We start from the raw sequence: 27999 nt of genomic DNA on the forward strand, positions 1-27999 counted from the left end.
TTTATTGATCTTTTAGTTTGCCTTTGATTTTGTTTGTAATTTTTTCATGTTAATCATAAAATAATAGAGAAAAAACTACAAAAAATTAGAGGAAAGATAGTTACTACAATTTTTATCTAAAGCAAAAAGTGAGAATAACCTTAATAATATTGATTAAGAAAAAGAAAAACAAAAATTAATTAAAAGCATATTGCAAATTTACCTGTAGATCGTACTATAACTCATTCGTAGTAAACAAAAGCAGTACAAAATTTTTATTATTCCATTTTTATCTGAATAACAATAAAATAAGCAATCCGATTCCTTTACTTTAGTGGAGTTTTTTTTTTGAAAAAGGTGCTTGAATACTTGAATTTTAGCAAACTCTATTTTTTATTGACTAAGCATAGATAGATAGATATAAAGCAAAAAAGCATACAAATACAGAATAAAGAAAAATATTTATTATTGTAGGTTTGACTTACATATAAAAAATATATAAATTATTATTCAAACACATAAAAATCATAAGAAATACTTATCTATCATACATAAATATAGATAAAATAAAGGAATAGGAAATCTACTTCGGGTTATTTAAGTAAAAATAACAGTATTTTCACTGTGAAAGATAGAAAGCAAAGCTTAAATCCATAGTAGAATCTTCTTCTTTACGCATAGCTACAGATTTTTTTAAACTATTATATCTCTTCAGCTAATCTGCATTCATATATAAAGAATAAGCATTCTTAATTACTAATTAAAAAATAAATTCACTCGTATATCTGAAAGGGTTCATTTAAGTTCATCCAACTCAAGATAAGAAAAGAAATTTTAAGCTACTTTTTAATGTGGGGAAAAAATAAAAAAATCAATGAATTGATAAAGGAAATAAACCAACAATAAGAGATAGATTTGGAAGATTTAAATTATATCCAGCAAAGCTATATTACTCGTGAAGATAATATACTCCACCTTCGTATTTATTTGATGCAAATTATTGAAAATGGTTTTGGATTAAGAGGAGGCTCGGCTAGCGGAAATCAAAATTTAAACGCAGCTAACCAAAATACTCTCAATGAGCTTAGGTAAATTATTTATTCTCTCCAAAGCTTGGAAAAGTATCGTGCTGATTATGAAGACTAAGTTATTGCTAAATACTAAAACTTTTTAGCTAGTAAAAGCAATACGAATAGTAACGCAGGGATAAAAGCACTAGGATTTAAGATATTCTCCAAGATCCACAAATTGAATGTTGCCTATCTCAATAAGATTCAAGTGTTTTTTCCTAAATTGTATGATATTATTTTTTAGGATCAGCTATCTCTCAATAGTACGATGAAAGAAAGTGCAACTCAACTAATAAGCAAGTCTGGATTAACTCTTGGTAAGATTTTTGCTTTAGTAGCCAAATCAGGAAGATAAAGACTCCAAAAGGAACTTACTAAACTGCAGAACTACTCAAGCTACTATTCTCAGCTCGCTCAGGAGAGAAGTAAGAACAATAAAAACGAAAGGTTCTATTCTGATAAATACCTTTAAGGCTTTGAGTCTTTCTCGTATATAATAAGCTTACAAAAAAAATTTTATTTAAGACAGTAGCCTCCTTACAAAACATTATTGACATCTAAAAAGAAAGAAAAGGCAAACAGCAATGTCAGCTTTGCAGGTGGTATTGGAGGTCCCAACATGTACGATGACATCATGAACATTGACAAAAAAAGTAAGAATGAAATTGGTGGTGGAAATGGAGCTGTTGGATCCTCTTAAAGTTTACACTTTTAGAAGGAATATGAGTCTATTTTTGAAATAATCTTGAGTAATTATGAAAAATACATGAAAGACTACGTATCTAACAATAAATATATAAGTTTTAAGATTCGAGCTTATACTTAAAGTGTAGTCAAATTAAAACCAATCAATAAAAGAAATCCACTTTACAATAGAATAAATCACTAGAACTATTAAAAAGAGTAAGAAAATCGCTAAAAGATTATCCAACAGAACTAGTCATTAGATAATATTAGTTAAGTACAGAATAATTAATAGCAGATACAAAGGACTAATGCTGCTAGCACCAGTAATCTTGACAGATTAATGCCTCCTACTTATGACTTTAACCAACGAAATAATTAAATAAAGAATTCACCTTCAAAGAGTGTATAGAGGACATTTTAGAGTATTACTCTCAACCCAGTTAGTATGGACTCATCTTAATTTAATAACTTCAGGAAAAGAAATATAGATAGTTCTCAGTCTAATTATAATCAAAGTTAAGGAGGGTAGTACTAATAGCAATCCTACTAAATGTAAAATTATAGTAACACAAATACTAATTAATAAACTGCAGCTAAAAAATTTCAAATGCCAACAGCGCCAATCTTTTTATCAAATACTCTGAATATTAATAACAATAATAATAATAATAAGTATTCCAGTCATTCAAACAGGGATATTAGTGAAGATTGCTCATCTCAACTTAATCAAAATGAAGAAGTTCTTTCTAACAACGGCTTGCCTTCCTACACAGAAATCGCTATTGGTAATGACTAATAAAATTTAAATAATAATACAAAGAGCTACTATGATAATTAAAAAGAAAAAGAGGACTTCATTAGACCTCTCTCTTATCAGATTAAAGCTCCTAGCGAACGTTACAAGCTAAGATAGGAAAGTCCTCAGCTAGTGCAAAATCTTTTAGAACAGTAGCAAAACTAATAACCATACTTGAGGAGAGAGTCAGAAGATAGAATTTTAAATCAAAGAAGATTAAGTAAAAAGAATATAGACTATTAAGGCTCTCTAGATACAATAGATTAGGCTAGCAGCATACTATAAAACACTCTGCAATTAGCTTAAGGCTAAAGAAAGAGTATGAATAACATTTTATAAATAACAACTCAGTCAGTCTTAAACATCACCTAAGATGTAAATAAACAAATTCCTAGTATTCCTAGTATAGCAGCTGCTGTCAACGATGACTCAACTAAAAACTCCTAGAATGCCTTAGCAGATATTCAGCAGATAGCCTCTGAACCTAAAATGACAGGCTATCCAATGTCATCTCAGATTCCTCCTACACATTTTACAAGCTTAACAAGTCTAGATTTTGCACCTTAACAAAAAGATTTCTTTTTAGTTTCTTCAACTCAAGCAGCTTCTCTACAGTAGCAAACACAAGGTAATGAGCAGCCTTATTCAATCCTTCAAAATTATCGTTCATAGTTCCCCATGGCTGGAAACATCTTATTGAAAAAGAATAAAAATCCTAACAACATTGAGGAATTGTAATAAATGCAGAGGTTGTTAAACGGAGTTAATCAATAAATTGGATAACAGTAGCAACAATAAATTTAATAATAGCAGCAATAAATAGCAAATAACTTAAATAGTAATAATAATCTAAATATTACTGGCACAAATAGCAGTATAACCATGAATAACAGCAATACCTTTGCAACTCCTTCTACTGCAGTTAGTTAATAAAGGCTTATGCAATAATATCAACAATAACAACAAAGTGCTAAGCGAGCTGCTGCTCTTCTTAATTAAAACATGCCTCCAATCTAAAATGTAGTAAATTTTCCTGTACAAAATATGTTACTTACAAATAATGGGTTTTCATCAACTAAGAGTTCTACTAGATAATCCCAATAAATGCAATTTGGAATGCAGAGCTTCCCTGAAAGCAACATGCTAATTCGTTAAAGTTTAAATCTCCCACTCCAATAGCAATAACAATAACAGTAATAAGTTTCTTAAGCTAATTAAGATGATTAAAACAGCATATTAAATTCGAATGCTATGAAAATTAATCCAAGACAATCTCGCACAAACTAACTTTTAATCCAATCTTAGCAATTTTCTACCATGGTACAAAATAATATTCTCACACATTAGTTATAAATGCAATAGTTATAAAGAGATTCTCTGTAACAGAAATATATCTAGCAATAGCAGCAATAGCAAATCTTAATTTAATAGCAATAGTAGGGCTTGAATCCTGCTGCTTTTTTCTAGTCACCTACTTCAAATAATTCTATGTAATTAGGTTCCCTTACTTAATAGCCTCTACAAAAAAAGTAATTCGGCTAATCACAATTTGGTTTAGTTGGCAATTCGTAATAGTCTCCTTCACAATTGTTTATGCCTTAGTTATCTGGAGCTTAGCCTAACTAAAACTAGCAATAATATTCTCTATCACAGCATAATTTATTCTAGACTTAATCACTCTAATAACTCCCTTCTAACAACAGTAATTAAATTTTACAATACCCTAATACTAATTAGCAGCAAGGATACATTTAAGCTATGAATAGTAATGCTAATTAGTTAGCTTAAGCTTAAAGCATATTAAACCTTTAAAATATCATGAGTTAAAAATATATTTCTTAAGAGATTAACTTCAAGAAACTTAGAGGTAGCTTGAGCAACAATCCCAAGTAATTAAGTTCAAATTTACTTACACAAAATAATTTTAATGAAAGTTCAACCAAAGGCTCTCGTCATAGAAAAAAATATTTAGGTAATGCCTATCACCTAAATGGAACAAGTAATCTAACAAATGGAAACGGATTATTAGGGGAAATAACTAAAATTACTGAAGAAAATACAGGCAGCAACATACTTGAAAAAAGAGACATAAACTCTGCGAGTTCAGTATACCGCAAACAAAATGAAGGATTAGATATTAAACCAAATACTACTCGTAATCACTTAAATTTGAAACTCTCAACAATTTAAAATGAACTTGAAGATAAAAACTAAACAGAATAAGAGACTGATATGTATTCTAAAACTTATACAGCAATGAAAAATTTCGTAATATCTCCTCCAAGAAAAGTAATTGCATCAAAAGGATCAAAACGTTAGAATAACGATGGAGAGTCAAATGAGGGTTTCCAAAATAATCCAATTCTAATGAAAAAACCTTCTCTGAGTAGTGTTAGCATGGCTCCAGTTAGCCTTTCCTTACAACAAAGTTGAAAAAAGCAGAAATTAAATTGATAATAAATTTGTTCATACTAAAAGTCATAAAATAAATACTTTCATAATTTTAATCAAAAAAAGGAAGAAAATTAAAAAAACATTTTATATTAAATTAATTACCTAATAAAATTAAAAATTTTACAACTATATAAAGCAACAAAGAGCCAAACAAAAAAATAAATAAATAAAGCTATAATTTTTGATGATTCTAACTAAAAAATCTGACTAAAAGAATATATGAAAAATGAAATAAATAACTAATTAATTTAATAATAATTTAAACTAAAAGAATAAATAAGCCTTTTATAACTTAAATAAATATTTAGCAAATAAACGCTTTTATAATAACATATATAAAATAATTATATATTTATAAAACTATTATCCCTTAATTATTATTATACATATTTTTTCATGTCCCTTACTCTCGTCTTTGTATTTCTTATTTCTATGACTATCTTATCCTGTAAAACTTTTATAAAATTAATTCGTTAATTCATTTATTATTTTGTTTACTTTAACTATTTTGAGTATGTACAAAACTATTTTAAATAATTTTAAAACTTTTAATTATTTTAGTGAAATTCCAAAATAGTGCAAATAATCTTACTTATTTCTTACAAATAAATGTAAAAAATAATGGAAAATATTATTTTGCTAATCTCCTAAATGTTATTTATTTACCGAGATTGTAAAAAAGTACAATAAATTTTAAGTATATTTGTTATTTCCTCACCAATATCTCCTAATTATATCTATCTATAATTTCAAATTTAAAAATATGAATTATTTAAACAAATATTCCTTCATTTTTTAAAAAATATTTAACTATGAATTTTTATTATGACTATTACATTTAAATAATAAGGGAATTTAATGTTTTAAAAACTTATTTTAGATGAATATGTTTGTTCTTTTTGTAGATCAAATCATTTTTATTATATTCGAATTATAAAAAATTATAGATTTTAAAATAATTTTGAAAAATAATTGAAATATGTCTACAATTATAATAAAATTAAGTAACTTAATTGCACGGTATTTTTAAAGTAATAAATAATAAGAAAATTTAAAGACATTTATTCTATTTCTTTTACAACTTACTTACTTACTTTTTTTCAAGACTATATGATAAAATAAAAATTATATTTTGTTTTGAATTTTTGAGATGCTTTTTATCTTTGTTTCATTAAAAAAACTCCAAACCAAAAAATTATTTTAATATTGCTTGAATTAAAGAATATTTTTATTGATTGTTAGTTAGGATAAATGTATATCAGAGTTATTACTAGATAACAAATATTCTACTCACTGGAAGATATATTATAAAAAATTGTTTAAATTAACAAATTAATTTGTATTGACACTTAATAAATTTCAAGTGGCAATATAAAACTATAAAAATTGAATAGTTGAATATAGCTTTATTTAAAATGTAACCTCAACAGAATTAAAATTAGTAGCAATAATAATAGCAGCAATCATAGCAACAGCAGTAATAAAATTAGCAACTGCCACAGCTTCAATAATCTATGTCTTCATAGCAGTAACAAAATTAATAGTAAGAAAAATAAATTATAATAAAAAGAGGTACAACTTCAAAAAGAAACGACTACTGCTAGAATTTTGTTAATACTCATGAGCGTCCATAGAATTTTATTATGAATATCCGTCCAGAAGAGCGTTTTATAGGTAATATTTTCAAAAATGAATTTATTTTTTAAGTGTTAAATTCAAATTCTAAAAAATTAATTGATTATTGAGCAGAATGAATGTCTATTGAAAACAAATTTAAGAAATAAATGTGAATCAATCAAAATAAACTTTTCTTTTATTAAAATAGAATACCCAAAATTGCAAGATTTGATAAAATTTAAGGATGATTTAATTAAAAAGCGTAACCATCCTCCTGTATATTTAAAGGCTGATTTAAAATATTATGATTTGTCTAAGCTTGGTAAGTTTGATGTCATTATGATGGATCCACCTTGGAAGGAATATGAAGAGAGAGTACAAGGTCTTCCCATATATAGCCAGTATCCTGAGAAATTTAATTCATGGGATCTAAATGAAATTGCTGCATTACCTATTGATGAAATTTCAGATAAACCTAGCTTTTTGTTTTTATGGGTAGGCTCCGATCATTTAGATTAGGTATTTAAAAGAATTTATTAATGCATTTATTTACTTAGTAGACAGCTTAAACAATAAAAATATTAATAATTATGGGTGTTTTAATAATTAATTTTACATTTATTTTAATGTAGGGAAGAGAACTGTTTAGAAAGTGGGGATATAAAAGATGTGAAGATATAGTTTGGGTAAAAACTAATAAAGATAAAACCAAAGAATATATAGAATTACCTCATTCAAACCTTCTTGTGAGAGTTAAAGAACACTGTCTAGTAGGTTTACGTGGAGATGTAAAAAGGGCTTCTGATTCTCATTTTATTCATGCAAATATAGATACTGATGTCATAGTAGCTGAGGAGCCTCCTCTTGGAAGTAAAAAATATAGCTTTTCCTTTAATCATTTTAAGATTTCATTTATATATTTTAATTGATATTTAAAAAGGTACTTAGAAACCTGCAGAAATATATGATATTATAGAGAGATTTTGCCTTGGAAGAAAGAGGTTAGAGTTATTTGGAGAAGTTCACAATGTCAGATAAGGTTGGTTAACTATTGGAAAATTATTGGATGAAAGCAACTTTAATTAAGATGAGTATAATAGTTGGTTTGATGGAGACAAAACTTATCCCTAAATATAAACCTATAGAGGTGGTAGATATGTAGGAACAACACCTGATATAGAATAACTCAGGCCAAAATCTCCAACCAAAAATAATTAAATGAATTCAAACTAAAATATGTCTGGTTCTTAGGTTTCTGTAAATTTTTTTCATATTCATTCATAATATCAAAATAATTTATTTATTTTTTTAAGGAATTTGACTTGGGAATACAATAGAAATAGCAAAAATTAAATCAGCAGTTTTGAGTTAGATAAAAAATAAAAGTGTAAAAAATTGTAAGTGTCAACAAATTAATCAGATGTTGAATTTAAAATTAATTATTTTAAATTAAAAAACAGATTTTGTTTGTGTATTTATTTATATCATTGTAAATTTATTTATTCAAAGTAAATAAAATATTTAATTAAAATTAACTAAAAATTATTTTTATATAAATTTACTTGAAGATTAAAATTAAAATATTTAGTCTGCCTAAGTTATAATTTATAAGTAACCAATTTAATCTTTTTATGTAATTAATTTAAAATATTATGTATGATCGAAAGTTAATAATATTTAATTTGAATAAAATTGATTGATATGATAACTTTATAGATAAATAAATAAGTTAATAATTTGAACATTTAAATTAAAAGTATTTAGTGAGTTTTATTGATCTTATTAGATTAAAAATTAAAAATATTATTAAATGATCAATTCTAATTTAATTTATCTTTTTAAATTATATTATCAGAGTACCATAAATCTTCATTAACTAACACCTCACTCACTCCCATTTGTCTTAGTCTGATGCCTAAAAAGTGTTAATTAAAATTCAAAATTTTAGAAATTTTGGTATCAATTTAAGAGGATATAAAGTACTTTAAAAATTTTTTTATTTTTTACTTTTGCACCATATTTAAATATTATTACTTTTTTTTATTTATTTAGAAATATGTTTAAAATTTATTTTTTAGCTTGAAAGGAAATACTTTATCCTCAAAAGGCTAACTTAAATCTAAAGAGTTTTATTGAAAAATATTTAAATATTAATTTGACCAGCTTAAGTAGTCAGTCATTTAAAGAATTTAATTTAATTTTTATGGTTAATTAACCATAGATTAGCGAATCAAAATTTTAAGAAAAATTAAAATTTTAAAAAGATAGAATGCTATATCTAAATAGGAAGATAGTCAATCGATGAATCAACTTTTTAATTAAAATCATAAATATAAAAGTTAGTGGTAGATTTTGTTTTAATTTTTAAAGATAAGATTTAATAAATTAACTGAGGTTTAAAAAATAATTAGACGATAAAAAGTTGAGAAGTGATAAGTGATGAATGTAAAAATTATTTATGAAGTTGAGAGCGTATATAAATGATTGTAAAAATATGGAGTGTAATTTTTTATATGCAATATCTAATAAATTAAGATGGATTGTGAAATTATTAGATAATTTGCAAATAGTTTCTAAATGAAAGTGAATTATATGGTAATTATAAATGAAATCAACAAGTTAATAATAAATATAATGCAATTAATAGATTACAAAAGGATAAACAAAAAATATCATTATTAAAAAGTAATTTAAACATATATTAATAATAAATAACTCAATCACTAAAAGTAAAGAAGATATCTATCTATCAATCTATCTACCAACTCAAAATGAAAAATTAACCAAATAGGTATAGATTTTTTTGAATATAAGATGAATTATTCAGCCTTTTATATAATTAGAGCAATGACATATTCAGATATATATCAAAAGAAATATATCTAAAATCAGTAATTGTAGTCTCATCAGCAATAATAGTAGGACAAGGACTTTATCACAATTAGTGGAAAGCACAACTTTTCTCTCCAAAAAGAGCTGGTGCCTCCAAATAACTACACTTTAGCTCATAAACGTCCTCAAACGAGTCCTTTCTAAAATAATGAATAGCTTAAAGAAACCTTGAAATCTATATCTGACTTAAGAGCAAATTCTCCTACATTTGCTCTCAATAATCCTATTACCTCTGAAGGTCATTAAGAGCAGATATTTAGGTCATCAGTCAAAAAAACTATTTATTCTGATATTGACAACATTAAAAATCCAACTTCCCTATAAATAACAAGAAAATCTACAAATGCATAATGTGGTTATTTGATGGGAACAAGTGAGTAAAAGGATTGGAAACCATCTGTTAAGTAATTAATTCATTATTTTTGGCATTACATTTTTAACTTATAAATATTAAATGACTTATAATCGTTAACTATCCTTATAAAAATAAATATAATTTTATAATATTTTTAGGAAAGTTGATACAAAGGATTCCGAACACTATGAGGTATTCGAAAAAAGAGGACTAAAATAGACTAAATAATATTCAGGTACTACTTCTTCTGAAAATCCACTTTTAGGATAAGAAGAGAAGACCATCAAGCAAAGGCTATGTGGATCAGGAGTAAAAAATTGCAATATTCAAAAACATTAAAAAAATTCCAATTAATAAAATCTTCATCAAAATACTTTTCGAATATTTTTAAAAAGAGCAAATTATGTTTCTGAAGAGACATTTTTTTGCATTTCAATGAAAATCAAAACAAAAATAATAATAAAAATTATTTATTGGATATTAATCAAATTTGGCAGTATTTATTTATTTATGAATAGTTAATTTATTAAAGAGTAAAGATTATTTTATTTACATACATACATTCATAAATCCATCCATCCATCCAAACAAATAAACAAACACACCTCTTTAAAGAAAAGAAATTAATTAATTATATCTTTTTCTCAACATATTTAAATATATAAAAAAGGATTAAAAGATATCTGACCAATATTAAAAAATTGCAAACAGAAGAGACTTTGAGCCATGTGATAGATAAGCTAACAACAAGTGGAGCAAATATAAAGATTCTAACATTTTCTTCTATCAATCCCCATCTTAACAATAATCTACAAAATGTTCAGTCCCTACTAAATTTAGAGGTGATGAAGCAAAAAACCTTATAGGCTATGAATATGCTCTCCCTTTCAATAAACAAAAAGAAGTCACTGATAAAGTAAATAAAGTAAATCATTAAAGATATGTTTCATATGACTAAGCTAACGACTATGATTTTAGAAAAAGAAGTAATTTAATCTAAAATAATTTACAAATATATTTATAATAACTGAAAATTTTATCTTAAAGGTAATCGTCTTGCTAAAGAAGAGGCTTATGCATAAAAAAATCAGTAGAATTTAGAGTCTGATAATTTAAAAGTTAAATGAAACAAAACAAGTAAGCAGTCTCTAATTATATAATTTAAAATACTAAATAAACTCTATCTAGCAAGTGTTATCCTAATATATTTACTATTTTTATTTTTAATTAACACTCTCCTAATATCTAATATGTATATTAATTTTACATATTTTGTATATACCTTTTCTCAATAAAGATTTCAATCTAAATCATGTAATAATTTTTATAATTTCATATCATATTTAACCACAACTTTAATATTGCATTTAATTATATTCATTCACTTTCATTTTTATCTAATCTTAATATTTAATTTGTTTTTTTTATGATGATTTTTTCCCAGATTTAACTAAAAAATATTTATTACATTAAAATAATTTGATTGAGTATTAAAACTTTTTAATAAAAAATGTCTTAAAAAAAGATAGAACAACAACTAATAGGTATAAAATGAATAGATAGAAAAATGGTTTAGATTTTTTTATAATTTAATAACAGAAAATAAAATTAGATGAAAATAAAACTTAAATAATAAATTGAATTTTTAAAATAAAATAATAGTGAGAAATACAAAATAATATAGAATTTATAGATATATTTTTTAAAAATATCAGATATTTCATTAATTTTCAGTTTTACTATTAAGAGATTCGTTTGTTTTTTTTATTTGACTTTTATTATAGGATTATTTTTTATAAATAGAATCAACTTATTTGGCTGGATTTTTTATAAGCAAATGACCTATTACAGAAAATTAATCATTGCTATTAAATAATACTTCATTTGCTAATCTTACAGAATTATAATAGTAATATGATAATTCATTTAGAATATCTTTTACTTGATATTATTTTTTATATTTTCGTTTAGGATCTTTATCTTATGAGAGATTGACTCTGCCTTTTCTTGAAAAATACCAGCTATCATAGACAGATGTAAGGACAGAAATTATGTTTAAGAGCTAAGTAGATGATGCTGTTTAAGTATATTCTTCATTTATTTCATTTTAAAAACCATATTTTTTATTTTAAGCTAATTTAATGAGATTAATAATTATGTTATGAGTTTTATTAAAATCTTCAATCAAGGCCTATTTTGAATTTTTTTCAAACATCACTCTTGCTAACTTTTCTTTTATGTGATCAAATTATATTTTATCTTCGGCTGTAGAATCTTAACACTCTAAAAACTCTTCTGCTACTTTAAAAAATTTTTCTATGTGGCTTTCATTATCTTAAATTAATTCTATATATTATTTATGTGCTTTTTCACAGAAATACTTATATTTTGGAATAGGTGTTTCAAAAATTAAAGGTTCCATAAATATATCTAAATAATCTTTGTTAATACTACTAGAAAATCGTTGGTATTTTTTAAGGAGATCATCGTTTATTAACTTAATATAATCTTCCTGTTATATAAGCTCATTAATATTTATTGACTATAAATTATAAATAGAATTTGTAAAGGGTCTCTCAAAATTAAGCCAAGACTAGCATTTTTCTTTAAAGTCTTAAGAAATCTATGAAACCGTTAAGTATTTGCTCTTTAAATTGTATATGAATTCACTTAAATTGTAAGCTTCATCGCAGCTTTCGTAGTGTTCTTCAAAAACATTAGTTAGATAATTAACTAATTCTGAAATTCCAGTTTGGCAATTGTTATCTGTTAATCTATAAGGGCTTTCTGAATCTGTTAAAATTTAAGACCATTTCTAAAAAACTTTGAGTTCTGAAAAATATTCTTTTAAAAATTAGTAACTAATATCTTTGATCATCTAAATTGTATCAGTCTAATTCATAATCTCCTTCAAATAATAGTGTCTGACATTATTTGATAATTCTTTATTTTCATAATTATTATCCACTTAACTAAAAAATTATCCCTTTACCTTCTAAAAATATGTTTTCATTTAAGGGATTATATTGTTTTTAAAATGAGCTGCTAATTTCTCAACCCATTAATCCAAAGGAAAGAAATCAAGGACTCTTATTTTTGTGTAGTAGTAAGACAAAAATTTCTCTTTGTACTCCGTATCATAACAATTAAAAAGTGAATTTCTTGTATAAGAATAAAATTTATCCATTACTTAAATATTTATATGAAATCCTGGAGGGTATGGCATACTCTTAAATTTTTTAAATATTGCATTTAGTACTTTTTGTCTTATATTTTATGTTTTTGTCATATCTTGATTATTCAAATACACATTAACGGGCAGTAATCCATATGAGCAAATATTTTTATAGACCAAATTCTCACAATCTTCTTAAGAATTCCACATGTCAAGCTTTTTCTCTTAGTACTCTGAAGGTTAAATTTAATGTATTCCATCCTCGTCAGAGTATTTCTTTACAATAAATAGAAAATTTTCAAAATTTAACAAAAAATTTAAAGCAAATTTATGATTTGAAAAAATTTAAAGCATTAATTATTAAAAAAATAAGTAAATTAAGAAGGAAAGGAATTTATTTTTTAGGATAATAAATAAATAATTAAATTAAACTCTTATTGTAAAACAGTTTTCTTTCTGATAATTTAAATTAAAATTTTTTAAATAATCAATTTAAATTGTTTTTTATTATTGGACTGAAAATCAATCTTTAATTGTTAATTAATTATATTTATTCTTTATTTAATTTATTCAAAAATTTAATTACTTTGTCTTAAAGATCCTTAGTAAGAGATAACCTAATTGCATCCTTAATAGTGTTAAAAGTAATCTGCTTTAACCTTTCTTAAATATTAGAGAATATACTATAAGGAGAAGATTTATGGTAGTAATGCAGACGATTAGCAATCTCATTAAAGTCTGGTATGTCTTTAGCAGCAATTGCGTAATATACAAAAATAATTTATGGATTCTAATAAAAGGGAACATCGATATCCATCTCATCAATATATAAAGTATTATATTTATATTCTTTAAAAAGTATTATTTTTGTTTATCCTTATAGAGCTCTTTATATATATTCTTTATTTGAATGCAAATTTTTTAGTTCTTTTGTTTACTATTTCTATTCATAATATGTTTCCAGATCTTCAAGTTGTGAATTTAAATATGTAGAAAAGTCCTTATAGGAACCAAATTTATTCATGTTCATAAAATGGGACATGTTAATAACATTTTTTAAGTCTGGATGTTAGTGAATATCTTATTTAATTTTCTCCAATTTGTTGTCTGATTACTCATTTATCACAAGTATTAAATTATCCATGTCGACTTATTTACTTAAATCCTCTTTAAATTACTAATTATCTGCTAATTTACTCTAATGCATGTCTTATTTTTATTCTTCCTATTCTTACAGTGGATTTACTACATTGATATTATCCTTTTGTTTTCTTTTTTGTTATACAAACTCATGGATATACTCTTTATCGCTAAGCAAGTATTCTTTAAAATCCTACAACAATCTTAATTAATCCGAGTGTTTCTAAAATAATTTTTATGTGTTTTCGATATTTTCTTAATCTACTTTAAAGATTTTATCCTCCCTCTCAAACAGCCTATTTGCAAAGATGTAAACAGGTTCAAATAATGTACACTTCTACAAGTTAAATTTAGCACCTTTCCATTCAAATTTCACAAAAGAGAGACCATCAATTTGCTTTCTAATTTATTTTTCCCTAAAAGTTAAAAAATATATAAATTTAACATAAGAATTAAGCTTATTTGTATTTATTACTCTTTCACTTAACTCATTTTTAGACTTATTTGTTTTTCTTCAGCTAATTTTTAGAAAATTGTTGATTTTGAATATTTACTCCTATAATTTTTTTTAATAAACAGAACCAAATAATTAATTTTATGTAAATAAAATATGATTGATACTTTGATTAGAATATACTCATCAAATATAAAAAATTTAAAAATCATACAATAATATTGCTATTTTTAAATAATTTTTGATAAAAGAAAATCAATTAAATTCTAAGAAATGATCTATTTATTTATCAATCTATCCTTCTTGAAATTAAAATTTAAAAAAATAACCAATCAAACAATATTTAAAATAAAATGGCCAAAATATTTAAAAATGAATTATTTACTCAAAAAAATTTTAATAATTAAAAATGTAAAATGATTTGAGATAAATGTTTAAAATTAAAAATAATTAAAAATTAAAAAATAAATTTATTAATTTCTTAATAATTAAAACGAATCATCTCGGATTAAAAATTGTGTTTTATTGTTGATAAAATTATTTTATAAATAAAAAATTACTATGTAAAACAAATGTAAAAAATATTTAATGACAATTAGTTCTAATTTATTAATATAATTTTTTGTTTTGTTGTTTAAAAATAAAATCCTTCAAAATAAGAAATATTATTTATTATTATTATTAATATTATTTGACAATCAACAAGTATTTATATAAAAGGATAACAAATTTAATAAAATTTTACTTTTTCTCTTAATTATACTTTTATTTACTTTTTAAAATGAATTCTCATCAATATATATTTATATTTTTGAGATAAAATAATTTAAAATATTTTGGAAAGTGGAATAAGATAAATTGCTTTTATTTTATTAATAATAGCTAAAGTAATTAAGTATTTCTTCATTAAAAATATTATATCCAAATGTTAAAAAGGGATTATTTGTTTGGTCACTGAATACCCGAAAATTCAAAAAAATTAAATTGAAATCTATTATCATGAGCTTAGCTTTCGTTTAGCAAACAGCTTGTTCTTTTCTAAAAAGAACTGTGTTATTAGAATAGAAATATGATTTTTTACTTTGGATAAAGAAGATGCAATATTCCCTGATATTTATTATCCAAATATTTATTTTGAAGTAATAATCATATTTTTGAAAATAAATAGTAAAGTAAAGGGAATTTTTAATAAAAATATTACAGAGTACAACTTTTATTTTAAGATATAAATTATACTTTAATAATAGTAACTTGAATAATAATAAATTTTAATATAGTTAATAATTGATTGATTGATAATGGATATTTGAACATAATTAATTTAGAAATGAGTTTTATAGAGTAAGTTATTGTTAATAAAAAGCCAATAATATGAAGAAAGCTCTAAATTAATTTCAAAATTTTTACAGCAATCGGAAAAAAGCTTTTAGTTTTTATAAGATCCCTTCGGTTTATTAGCCCCTAATCAATAATTGATAAATATAAATCAGATGCCAAATGTCATTAGCTTTTTTCTTTGTTAAGCGAATTTATCTTCAACTTTAGGCTTACTTTCAACTTGATTGATCTCTTCTTTTGCAATATTTAAGAACACAGAATTGAAAGGTTTGTCTTTAGTAGTAGTTTTTAAGGAGAATTCGGACATCTAGATAAATCCTGGGTTTTTTTATGTTGACTCTACATTTGTTTGTGATTGTTTTGGTTAATCATTTTATTATGGCTTAGTGCTGTCAAATTAACCAAGTTTTTACAATAGTTCTCCATTAGAAACTTCGAGCTTTTGATGAAGAGACTTTTTAACAGAAGATTAATCTTGTTAAGCCAAAGGTTTGGCTGCTTCCTTGCTTTCTTCTTTTGTTTATTATTAGACTGGATTATCTTAGCTTTTTGTTTCTGATTTACTACTCACATCAAGAGTTTAGATATTCTTTTTTACTAATATTCCACCACCATTAACTAATTAATTCAAATTTTTCTTCTCTTCTTCTGCCTTATCAAAATCTAAATCTGAAATCTTTTAATTAACATTTCTGGTACCTTTGATAATATAAAATAATATTTTTAAATTAATGAGATAAAACAAATCTTCTTAACAAAATGATTGTGAAAATTAATTAATTACCTTCTCTTAAGCCTTTACCACTTGATCTTAAAGCAATTAGAGAAAGTTACTAAGCCGGAGTGAGAGACTTTAATCCGTTTCCTCTTGAAACAAGACGAGGGGTAACAGTTGAAGCAATATCTTCCTTATCGCCTTGCAGTTCAGTTGTTTTGAAAGTTGAATTTTTCATTATTTTATTAAAGTTTTCTAAGTTTTTGTTAAAATCATTTTTGTTTATCAGATTGTGTGTTACAATTTTTTTATCTTTTGTAGATTTTTAGAAAAGCTCTTTTATTTTATCAAAGCTCAAGTCCAGCTTTTTACATAAATCTTTTTGTTTCTCTAAAATTTCTTCTAGTTTATAGCTGCTATATCTTTTAATGTGATTTTTATACATTCTGTCTTTGATTTCGCTATTAGCTTTGAGATAATCTAAAGTAGAATTTTCACAAACTGTACCCAAATTATCTTTGTTTATTTAAAATACTTCATTCTTGCCTTCACCTATCATCATAGTTCCATAAATGCATTCTATTTGTTAATAAGATTGTTTAATTATTTTTTAGTAAGAAAATCATATTTCAATCTATTTATCTATACCTTTGTTAAATAAGCTGTAAGATTCATTAAACATCTAGTTTTCACTGATAAGACCAATTACAATAAAATCTATTCAAATGTACATAAAAAGTAATTAATATAATATCCATTATTTAATAATAACTTTAACAAACAAACAAAATAATTTCATGAAAATTTGTACTTATGAAATAAATTTATTTATTTAATACCTTCGGAGTAATCTTGATTAACTTTAGACTTTGGAACCCAGACTAATATTTTTCCCTTCGAAAGTACAAAAACATCATTAGAACCACTTGTGGTTGTAGTCATAATAGTACCTTAATCTTACTTTCCATATAATTTAAAATTCTTAGATTTAAGTCTTTGCTGTCCTTATTCTGCCTTTGCAATGTTAGGGAAAACAGCCTTAAGACAATTTATTTTTGTTTTAAATTCTTTTTCAAATCTTTCAGAGCTTGCCTTAATTATAATTTTTAAATGGGTTCAACATTTTAAAGTATATAAAAAATAAGTATGTATGTATGTGTATTTTACTTCTAATATCTTATCTAAATAGGATCTTTTGATGTAAGCAATTTAAGAATTTTCTACACAAACTAACTTATAGGTTGCATTTTCCCTTTTAATTGTAGAATTAATAAATTAATTAATCGAAAAACATAAAGTAACAAATAAATTACTTTGGACTTTGAATTAACTGTACCTATTACTATTCATCTGTGACAATCAGCTCATTTGTTTCAAACTTTTTCACTATTAATGAAATTGAAATAAATTATTTAGTGCTAATAAGTTTTATCAGGAATATGAAAGGAGAATTAATGAATGAAAATAGAGGAATTTCAATTCAAAACAAAGAGCAACTTAAAAAAAAAGAAGTTAATTTCTATTTTTACAAGATTCATTTTGTTCTTCAAAAGTTTGGATGAGCTCAATAGAACCTATAGATTAATAAAATAACATAAATATATTTTTTTCCTTCAATATGTCCAAGTTTTATAAAAAAGCTAGCTTTCTATTTAAAAATGAAGCATTAAGAATTCAATTTGAGAATTTGTTCATGTTTTGTAATAATTAGCAATTTTTTCTTCTTTAATTAATAAATGTGTAAATTAAGAATTGAGATATACCATTAATTATGAATATCAAATTTAGTTTTTAGAACTGATTGCTTTCTGAAGGGACTTCATCTCCTTACTTAAGATCGGCATACTAGAAGAGCTTTATAATCTATTTCATATATAAATAAAATTTATCTCCTTAGTATTCCTTTTTGGCAGTAAATTATTGATCAGTATTAATTCTTAAATTATCTTCATAAAAAATAGACAAATTGAATAACAAACAAAAAATACTTTATCAAATTCCTCCTTTTCTAAGATACTCTTTATCTGTTCGAGAGTATTGGATTTGATGTTGCTTTCTAAGTACTTAGAAACAAACTCGATTTCACTTTCAGTTTTATCCTCCTTTTTTAACTAATAAATAAACTATTGCTATCTCTTTTTTTCAGTGCTTTAGCCCTAAAATATACAGTTTTATTAAATATTTCGCTTATAAGTAAATAATAATTTTGCATACTAAAAGACCTCCAAATGCTCCAAGCATCTCCTTTTTATATTTTGATTAGTTTCCTTCTTTAAAATTGCTATTGCTTGAGTACTTTAAGTTTTATTATTTCAGTCGCGCTTATTTGATTGTTTGATTATTTTAGTTATTTTAGTTATTAGAGAGAACTTATTTGATTGATGAATATTTATCTAAATTAAATTCTGCAATATTTATTATCCGAACTACTATTGATTTAACTAGTAATTAATTATGTTTTGGTTTTTATTTATTTTTTTCTTGGTTTCTTATATTTTATTATTATCTACAGCCTGACTGATTTTAATTAAAGATAGTTTTTCTAATATTAATATTGCGAGTTATCAATTAAATCGTTTATTTCCTATTTTTTTTTTTTTTTTGCATATCAATAGATAAATCTTATATGCATGCTTTTTTCCTGTCCACTTCTTTCACTATCAAGATTTAATGTAAATCTTCTTTCTCTGCTTAAATTTAGAAATAAAACAAACAAACAAAAAAATCAATCAATTTATGTATGTATATATGTATCTCATTTGATGCAAAATTAATCTGCCAGCTTCACTTCACTTTAATCAAAATTTGCTTAAGATATACTCATAAAACAGTCAATCAATTTTCAATTTTTTAAATTTCTGATAAAATAATTGCTATAAAATTCCTCTTTAATTTAATCACTGGGTTAAAATTTAAAAAAAGAATGCTTTAGTCTTCCAAAAATTTCTCTTCTATTTAAAATGAATCAATCTCTTTAAACTAGATTAAAAATACTTAAAAGAATTAAATAAAATCTTAAAATTATGTGAAATATTATAAGATATAATTACAAAATGAATTTATCTTTCTATCATACTTTACTTTCTCAAACTTTACTATAGTTTTTAACTTTGTTTATTAACTACAAAAAAAATTTTTTATTAAATTTGATTGGTTGATTTATTTATTAAGATAAAATATTTTTTAATTTTTTTAATTTCATTGTTAATCATTAAAATTAAAAACTTATTTTTGCAGTTTTTAATTTTTTATTAAATTAAAATAAAAATATTTAGATAATCATATCAAAAAAATTATAAAACTAAAGAATTCTAAATAAAAATATTTTTAATTTAAATTCACCTTATTTTAAAACTAAATTGTTTTATTTAAATTTATCAAAAATAAAATTTTTAAATTATATAAAAAGGTTATCGACACTGGGACTTCCCAAGCGGTCCCCCACCTTAGTACTAACCCAGCCTTAAGGCGCTTAACTTCGGAGTTCGAATGGGATCCGGTGTATTCACCTTAGTATGGCCGATAACAAAATATATTTCAACCAATGTCTATTTATTTTTGAAAATAAACTTAATTAAAAAATTATTGTTAAATAATTTCATATTATTTAAATTTATTTATATAAAATTTAAAAAATAAAAAAGGTTATCGACACTGGGACTTCCCAAGCGGTCCCCCACCTTAGTACTAACCCAGCCTTAAGGCGCTTAACTTCGGAGTTCGAATGGGATCCGGTGTTTTCACCTTAGTATGGCCGATAACAAAATTAATAAAATTAATGTCAATTTAAAGTAATACTAATAAATTCAATACTCTATCTTAAAAATTAAGAATTTAAAGAAAATCTATTATATTTTTTATAAATATTTTTATCATAAAAATAAAAAAGGTTATCGACACTGGGACTTCCCAAGCGGTCCCCCACCTTAGTACTAACCCAGCCTTAAGGCGCTTAACTTCGGAGTTCGAATGGGATCCGGTGTTTTCACCTTAGTATGGCCGATAACAAAATATATATCAACGGATGTCTATTTATTTTTGAAAATAAACTTAATATAAAAATTATTTGTAAAATAATTTCATATTAGTTAAAGTTATTTATATAAAATTAAATAAATAAAAAAGGTTATCGACACTGGGACTTCCCAAGCGGTCCCCCACCTTAGTACTAACCCAGCCTTAAGGCGCTTAACTTCGGAGTTCGAATGGGATCCGGTGTTTTCACCTTAGTATGGCCGATAACAAAATATATATCAATGAATGTCTATTTAAATAAAATTAAAAAAAATAAATTTAATAATAAATTCTTTTTAAAATAAATTCATATTATTTATTGTTATTACGAAGATTAAATTGAAATAATAAAGTTATCTATTCTTTAAAGCATTTAAATTTGAAGTTCAATTCACATTGAATATCATTATGTATAGGTGATATAAAAAATTATTGTAATAAATTTTATTTATCTAAAATGCAAATAAATTTAATTTATAAATTCTGAAATAAAATAATTTAGTTTATTATTAAGTAAAATAAAAAAGGTTATCGACACTGGGACTTCCCAAGCGGTCCCCCACCTTAGTACTAACCCAGCCTTAAGGCGCTTAACTTCGGAGTTCGAATGGGATCCGGTGTTTTCACCTTAGTATGGCCGATAACAAAATATATATCAATGAATGTCTATTTATTTTTGAAAATAAACTTAGTAAAAAAATATTTTTAAAATAATTTCATATTAATTAAAGTTATTTATATAAAATTAAATAAATAAAAAAAGGTTATCGACACTGGGACTTCCCAAGCGGTCCCCCACCTTAGTACTAACCCAGCCTTAAGGCGCTTAACTTCGGAGTTCGAATGGGATCCGGTGTTTTCACCTTAGTATGGCCGATAACAAAATATATATGAAAGAATGTCTATTTAAAATAATATATGTTAATTTCATTTCAAAAAGAAATTAAAAAATGAATTTATATAAATTAAACATTTAAATTTGAATGAATAAGTTTTTAAAATAATAAGGAATATATGTTTAAATTTATTGAGTTTGCTTGTATATTATTAAGAAATTTATTTTTTAGATTTTGTTTTTTTTTTGGAAATAAAAAGTAGAAGATTCGAGAAAATATTTAAGACTGTTTAAGTTTATTTTCAAGCAAAAATTAAATAAAATAAATAGATTTAATTGATTTGTTCTGTTTATCAAATTTGGATTACCTAAAAAAAAAATTAGTATTTTTAATAAAAAAATAGATTAAATAGTAAGATATTACTAAAAATAAGCAAGACCTAGATATTTGACTGAAATAACGTGTCTCTAATTTTAAATTAAGAAAATACTTATTTAAAGATTATTTTTTAATTGTAATTGTTTAATTCTTAAAACTAAGCACTAAAGAAATACTTCTAAATACATAGTCACTTTATTTTCAATTTCCAATGAAAAAATTAATTTAAATATCTTAGTAGTACTTTTATTAGATATGTAGAAACTTTAATTAAAAAAGTGGCTATCGACTTAATGGTAGCTTTTGGATTTCAAAATCAGTAATATTTTAATTAAAATCAGACGAATAATAAATAAATATATATATATTAAATTATTATCTAAATTTTAATAAAGAGTTAACAGATGGGATAGAGCTAGCTAAAAGAAATTTAAATTGACCCAAAACGTCCTTGGTAATACCTTTTGTAAAAAGATATACAGTGGCATCAAGTATAACAAAAGGTAGAGTCAGCTGCATTACTTTCGCCATATATTACTCCTGCAGGTTGGTATGTTTGCCCAGCAAATACTTCATTATAAATATTAGGTGAAATAAATGATGATATGGTGTATAATTGTGAAGTTGATCTTACAGCATAATCAATAGATTCAATTATCCCTGAATTTTTTGAGTTAGTAAATCAAAGAAAAAAAGGAGATAAACTCCCAAAAATAAAATCAGTGAGTGATTAAGTTCTAAATCAAGTGAACTCGTTTTTAAAAAGCAGAGGCTCTACCACTAATTGGAGTCAAGAGCAATATGTTAAAATTTTAAATTATAACCTTTCATTAGTTTCTTCTACTTTTAGTAAAGATGCACTTCCTTCTAATGATAAAATATCTATTGAGCTAATTTATGGACTTATTGTTTCGCACTACGGAGAATTAGTTTTAGAAAACTGCCCACAGATAGCAGTTTTAATGGTATGCATTCCTTTTGTAAATGGTTTGAATGAATTTAGAAATAAAGATTTTGTTTACAGCGAACCTATTAGAAGAAAAATGCAAAGTTTGTAAGGAGTTATTCTAAAAAAAAAAAATTTACCTGTTCCATAGGAATTTTACAACAAAAAATTTGAAAACACTGAAGAATTAAATGTAGAATTAAAGAAAATAATGAATCAGATAAAAACTGAATAAGAAGAAAAAAATATTTAAGTGTGTAACAAATCTTAATTTAAGCGTTTAAGAAATTTAATTCACTAACTCGAAACTAAAGTAAGTGTGAAGCAAGAAAAATATGTAGTTAGAAAAGAAATTGTTTCAGAACATTTTTACTTCACCTCAGATTATAGAATGTATTCAGACAAAAGCTGGGAAATTATTTTTTATGAAGGTCTGAAGTAAGCTTTAAATCGTATCCCTACAGATATAGGTGTTTATAATAATGCTACTTTAAGAGATGCTTCTAAACACCTAGTAACAAGCTTTCTTAAAAATTAGAACCCTGAATTAGAGGCACATATTCTCAACAATAAATATTAAGCTGCATTAAATCTTGAAAGACTAGCTAAAATAGTTAAAAGTGCTCGTAAACTTGGTTACTTTTTATCTGATTGGTAAAATAAATTAGCAAGAAAGTGGTCAAATTTGAGAGCATAAATTTTAAATACCATAAAAATTCAATAAGAATAATAATAAGAAGAGACTGCTAAATCTATTATTGTCCCTCCTCCACTTTAATATTGCTTAGCTTTGGATCTTAATCCTGAATCGCATCCATTCAGTTTTACTTATGGCAGATAACAAGGATACTGTGTAGATTATAATAGTTCTTTATAATGGTATCTAAATTCATGCAATAGTAACGAAAAAGCATATTTTTACAGTTTATTATCAAATCCTAATGTCCATGAAAAATTCTTCTTTTTACTTGAAATTCCCGAAAACTTAAGAGTGATTCCTTACCCTTTGAACTAAGAAAAAGAAAAAGAGATAATATAAAAAATAGATGAATGGATTGTTAAGTAGGTAAATGACAAAACCTTATCATAAGTAGTTATAAAAATTAATAAATTCATTGATGATAAAATAAACTAACTCCCTGAATATTTAAAGCAAAAGACTATTGGAGCATTATCGAAAAAGACTAATGTAATTGGATTATTCGATTGCATATTCTAAATTTATCCCCCAGAAGAAATCTACTTGGATAAAGTCTAATTACCTTTCCCAAAACACGCAGATAATTAAGAAAAATTTAAAAGTGTTGGAGAACTTAACTCTCTCAATGAAAAAGCTTCCTTTGATCAACAGCTGTTAGGATTTTGGGGTCCACCAAAATATGGCGGCAAAATATGATCAATTAGTACATTATTAAATAAAATATATATATGTACTTGATAATTTATATGTTTTTGTTTATTCTTAAAATCAATTAATAAAATAAAATATTCTCTCAATTCATTATAACTTCCTAAATCACATCACTTTGAGGTGTATTTTACAAATAAATTAATTATTTGATAAACTAAAATATTCATTCATTTTAATTCACAAAGAAGTAAAATTTATTAAAAGGGTTTCTATTATTAAAGTTCTTTTAACTAGGTTTAAACTCCTAATTAGTGGAAGAACTGATAGTTAATATATATAGTAGGAGAATAGTTAAATAATGTGTATAAATAAAGACATTTAATATCTCGAATTAAAGAATGACTTAAATATTAATTCTAATATTTTTATTATTATTAATAAGAAATTCATTGTTTATTTTCAAAGATTTTTCATAAATGGGATAAAATTTATTTGATTTTAAAAATTAAGAATTATATTTAATATCAAATAAATTAATAAACTTTGTTGGTAAGCTTTTTACTTTATTTAAAGTCTAAAAAATTTTTAATTTATTAAAGTTATTGACAGAAACAATTAATGATGGACATTAAAAGATACTCGTAGAATAACAAGTGGATTTACTATAAAATTACTGAATTTAAAATAATTATGTTTATATATTAATTTTTATTTAAATAGTTGATTATTGTTTAGATAGTTATTTTTTTGCTTTTCTGTAAAATATGCTAGCTATTTTATTATATCTGTTTACCTTAAAATTGAAATTTTCATTTAAAAAATTTTGAAAATGAATGGTTGATATTTAGCTAATTAAATTTTGAGGTTCAAAATGCACTCAACTTATAACACATTTTTAATAATTAATAAAGGTATTCATAAAACAATTATATTATCAAATAATTAATTATGTATTCTGAATTATAGACAAAATATTAATTATTTCAAAGGTATTCAAGATATCAAATACTTGCAACTAAATATTATTATTAATTTCTAAAAAAAATAAAAGTGTTGCTAGTTAGTTACTTTAGATTTAATATAATTAATATTATTACTAACAACAACAATAACAATAATATCATCAAATACCTTCACTTAAAAAAGAAGATAATAAAAATTTCATCATAATTCAATCCATATTTATTATTAAAGAAAGCTCAAAATATTATTTTTCGCAGAAGGTATCATCTTATTTTGGATGGATTAAATTCTTAAGAATACATACACTAATATTCCTACTTGTATCAGTGATGCCCTCAAAGAGCTATATCTCAATTAAAAAAAACTTTAGGAGGAAACAAAAGGAGTAGTTTCACAAACTAAAAATCTACTTAGCTCTTACGAAAAGGATGTAAACTCATTAAGGAATGAAGTAAATATAAGTCAAATGAATTTTAAACTATATTGTCAGACTACAAATGATAAGTTAGAGAGCATCAAAAATAATTTATCAAATGAAGTTTATATTAACATAATAAAAAATGAAGATTGGCAAAAGAAATTAGAGAAAAGAATTTTTGAAGATAATCTTGGATGGAGCGAGGGTGCTAATCGTAAGTATACATAATTTATAAATTTTCCTGTTTTTAAAATATTTTTTAATAATTATCAAGATATTGCAGATGCTTTGAAACAAATGGAGCGTTTTTAAAGCGATTTTCGTGTTTTCAAATAAACAATTAACGAATAAAAACTTGATATTTGTTCTTTTAAAGAATATCTGCTAGATAATGTTAAAAACAATAATGATTTGATCAAATAATTATCTAAGAGCCTTAAATTAGATCAAGCAAAATAAGATAGTGATAAACAAAAGTAGTAAATTTCAGATTTATTTAGTTTGTAGGAATAAAAAAATGCAAAATTGAAAGAAATTGAGTTATCTTTTAAAGATAAATTTGAAAATTACATGGATAATGTTAAGGAATGTTCTGAAAAGCTGAATAAATATATTTTTGATAATGATAATTACGTAAGTAATCTTTATAAGCATATTTTTGATGTAAACAAAGATTTTAGATCAATAAAAGAAGAGATAGATGAGAAAAGAAGAAGTTTTGAAGTAGCTGTGTCTGAGTTTTAAAAGGGTACTATAACAAATTATAAATAGGATAAAAGCAATGATAAAAATAATCAATTTTAAAGTTAAAATTAAGTAGGAGAAGTAGATAATAAATTTTTAATTAATGAGTAAAAATAAAAAAAACTAGAACAAAAAAATTAAGAACTTTTTGATGAGTTAAAGGTTTTAAAAGAAAGCTATTAAAATTAATTTATTTCATTCAAATAGTAAATTGATTAAAAATAAGTCTCCTTTTTAGATTAAATAAGAGAAGATATAAAATAATCCTTATAAGTGCACATTTAGAATATCTAAGAAAATTATTTTGAACCACTAATAAATATACGAAATTAAATTAGCCCAATAAATATGTATTAATTTGAGAGTTAGGAAGAGAATTTAAATGCTTAAGGAAACAAAAAAAATTATAGGCTGCAAAAAAATCAAAAAACAATCGATGAAGAAGAGTAGAAATATGAATAAAAAAACAGCTTGAAGAACACAACTGATGGCTCATAAGCTTAAAATAAAGAAGACATATTTAGCACAATAAAAAGCTAACCCTAAGAAGAAGACTAGGAGGAAGAAGATGAGGAATATTTACAATAAGAAAATAACAAAAAAGGTAATAATTTATAAAAATCAATAAAAGAGCTTGAGGAAAATACTCCAAATTCTGACATAAATGGTCAACAATCATTAGAAAATAATAAGTAAAATTCAAAGAAATAAAGTATTCATAATGCCTCTTAGCAGTTATCTAAAAGAGAACTTGCTCACAAAGAAAGTATTGACTTAGTTGATGTTTATAAAGTAAAAAACACTTCTCCTGAGCCATCTCCTTTAAAAGCTAAATATTCTAATAATTAATAAAACAAAGGAAATTAATCTAATTCTTCAAAGGGAGATATGTCTAAAAATAATGTGACTGTTACAAGTTTTAAAAAGAGAAAATCTGTAGATGATTATTCCCAATACATTCAGTAGAATAGTTAGGAATCTTAAGAGAATTTTTAATAAAATTTATCCTACTTTTACACTGAATAAGAAGAAGATATTTTAAATTAAGTTAACTCAAACTATAAAAATCATTTGCATTTTTCTAAAAGGAAGTCACTTTAGACATAACAAATGTTTAGAAATACACCTAAGATGTAAGGGGGATCAACTATATTGAATAAAACACTCCCTGATTTATCTTTTGATCACTCAACAAGCCCTAATAAAAAATGGCCACCACTTGAAAATGCTGGAATTCATTAGAAAATTTAAAATATATAAGTAAAAAATATGAATAGCACAAATTATACTGTCATGTCTCATTCTAAATAGAATAAAATGAGTATTTTAAATTTGAGCTTAGACTTTATAAATCCTCAAGCAATTTAAAACTAACAAAATTTATCTTAATCTTAAGTAAACGGAATTGGAAATCTTGGTTCTTTTTCTAATCAGCTATAAAATATTCATTAACCTGTTATTTAACTTGCTAGCTATGGAAATAAAATGCCATAGTTAAGAGCTTAAAAATTTTTAAATTCTAGCAATTAAAATAAAGACTCAATTATGTAACGTCCTTTTAGCTAACAATCTCATAGAAATTCAGCTGGTGGAATATTTATTAATAAATCCTAAAATAAAATATAAAACAGGCCAAAAACTTAAGAAAGCATTCAAATAATAGGTCATAAAAAATGA

The 27999-nt window shown here is 24.0% G+C and overlaps 9 protein-coding genes across 9 annotated transcripts; 7 read left to right on the forward strand and 2 right to left on the reverse strand. All coding sequences in view use genetic code 6, as the record gives it.

The window, feature by feature from the left end:
* Positions 1-828: 828 nt before the first annotated feature.
* TTHERM_00558090 (hypothetical protein) lies at positions 829-4965 on the forward strand (the record flags this gene model as incomplete). The annotated part of the gene is made up of 1 exon (XM_001022373.3): positions 829-4965. One exon carries the CDS (start codon positions 829-831, stop codon positions 4963-4965), a length of 4137 nt encoding a protein of 1378 aa, XP_001022373.2.
* Positions 4966-6401: 1436 nt separating this feature from the next.
* On the forward strand, positions 6402-7970 carry TTHERM_00558100 (MT-a70 family protein; the record flags this gene model as incomplete). The annotated part of the gene is made up of 5 exons (XM_001022374.1): positions 6402-6660; positions 6812-7122; positions 7236-7473; positions 7544-7860; positions 7917-7970. 5 exons carry the CDS (start codon positions 6402-6404, stop codon positions 7968-7970), a joined length of 1179 nt encoding a protein of 392 aa, XP_001022374.1.
* A 1284-nt stretch (positions 7971-9254) lies between these two features.
* TTHERM_00558120 (hypothetical protein) lies at positions 9255-10977 on the forward strand (the record flags this gene model as incomplete). The annotated part of the gene is made up of 5 exons (XM_001022376.2): positions 9255-9394; positions 9447-9899; positions 10009-10159; positions 10521-10836; positions 10898-10977. Exons 1-5 carry the CDS (start codon positions 9375-9377, stop codon positions 10975-10977), a joined length of 1020 nt encoding a protein of 339 aa, XP_001022376.2. The 5' UTR covers positions 9255-9374.
* A 593-nt stretch (positions 10978-11570) lies between these two features.
* Positions 11571-14657, reverse strand: TTHERM_00558130 (hypothetical protein; the record flags this gene model as incomplete). Its single annotated transcript, XM_001022377.2, has 3 exons — positions 11571-13301; positions 13612-14581; positions 14641-14657. 3 exons carry the CDS (start codon positions 14655-14657, stop codon positions 11571-11573), a joined length of 2718 nt encoding a protein of 905 aa, XP_001022377.2.
* A 1448-nt stretch (positions 14658-16105) lies between these two features.
* TTHERM_00558140 (hypothetical protein) lies at positions 16106-18913 on the reverse strand (the record flags this gene model as incomplete). Its single annotated transcript, XM_001022378.2, has 10 exons — positions 16106-16656; positions 16742-17251; positions 17321-17389; positions 17512-17764; positions 17840-17924; positions 17986-18058; positions 18202-18246; positions 18436-18535; positions 18661-18828; positions 18887-18913. 10 exons carry the CDS (start codon positions 18911-18913, stop codon positions 16106-16108), a joined length of 1881 nt encoding a protein of 626 aa, XP_001022378.2.
* A 1274-nt stretch (positions 18914-20187) lies between these two features.
* Positions 20188-20932, forward strand: TTHERM_000558148 (MFS transporter; the record flags this gene model as incomplete). The annotated part of the gene is made up of 4 exons (XM_012799268.1): positions 20188-20218; positions 20317-20463; positions 20562-20698; positions 20798-20932. 4 exons carry the CDS (start codon positions 20188-20190, stop codon positions 20930-20932), a joined length of 450 nt encoding a protein of 149 aa, XP_012654722.1.
* A 162-nt stretch (positions 20933-21094) lies between these two features.
* TTHERM_000558149 (MFS transporter) lies at positions 21095-21580 on the forward strand (the record flags this gene model as incomplete). The annotated part of the gene is made up of 3 exons (XM_012799269.1): positions 21095-21102; positions 21214-21377; positions 21450-21580. 3 exons carry the CDS (start codon positions 21095-21097, stop codon positions 21578-21580), a joined length of 303 nt encoding a protein of 100 aa, XP_012654723.1.
* Positions 21581-22304: 724 nt separating this feature from the next.
* TTHERM_00558150 (hypothetical protein) lies at positions 22305-24242 on the forward strand (the record flags this gene model as incomplete). Its single annotated transcript, XM_001022379.1, has 1 exon — positions 22305-24242. The coding sequence occupies one exon, from the start codon at positions 22305-22307 to the stop codon at positions 24240-24242; it is 1938 nt and encodes a 645-aa protein (XP_001022379.1).
* A 1012-nt stretch (positions 24243-25254) lies between these two features.
* Positions 25255-27999, forward strand: TTHERM_00558160 (hypothetical protein; the record flags this gene model as incomplete). The annotated part of the gene is made up of 2 exons (XM_001022380.2): positions 25255-25792; positions 25853-27999. The coding sequence occupies exons 1-2, from the start codon at positions 25438-25440 to the stop codon at positions 27997-27999; spliced, it is 2502 nt and encodes an 833-aa protein (XP_001022380.2). The 5' UTR covers positions 25255-25437.

Source organism: Tetrahymena thermophila, assembly GCF_000189635.1.
Source record: "Tetrahymena thermophila SB210 genomic scaffold scf_8254486, whole genome shotgun sequence".
NCBI lineage: Eukaryota > Ciliophora > Oligohymenophorea > Hymenostomatida > Tetrahymenidae > Tetrahymena > Tetrahymena thermophila.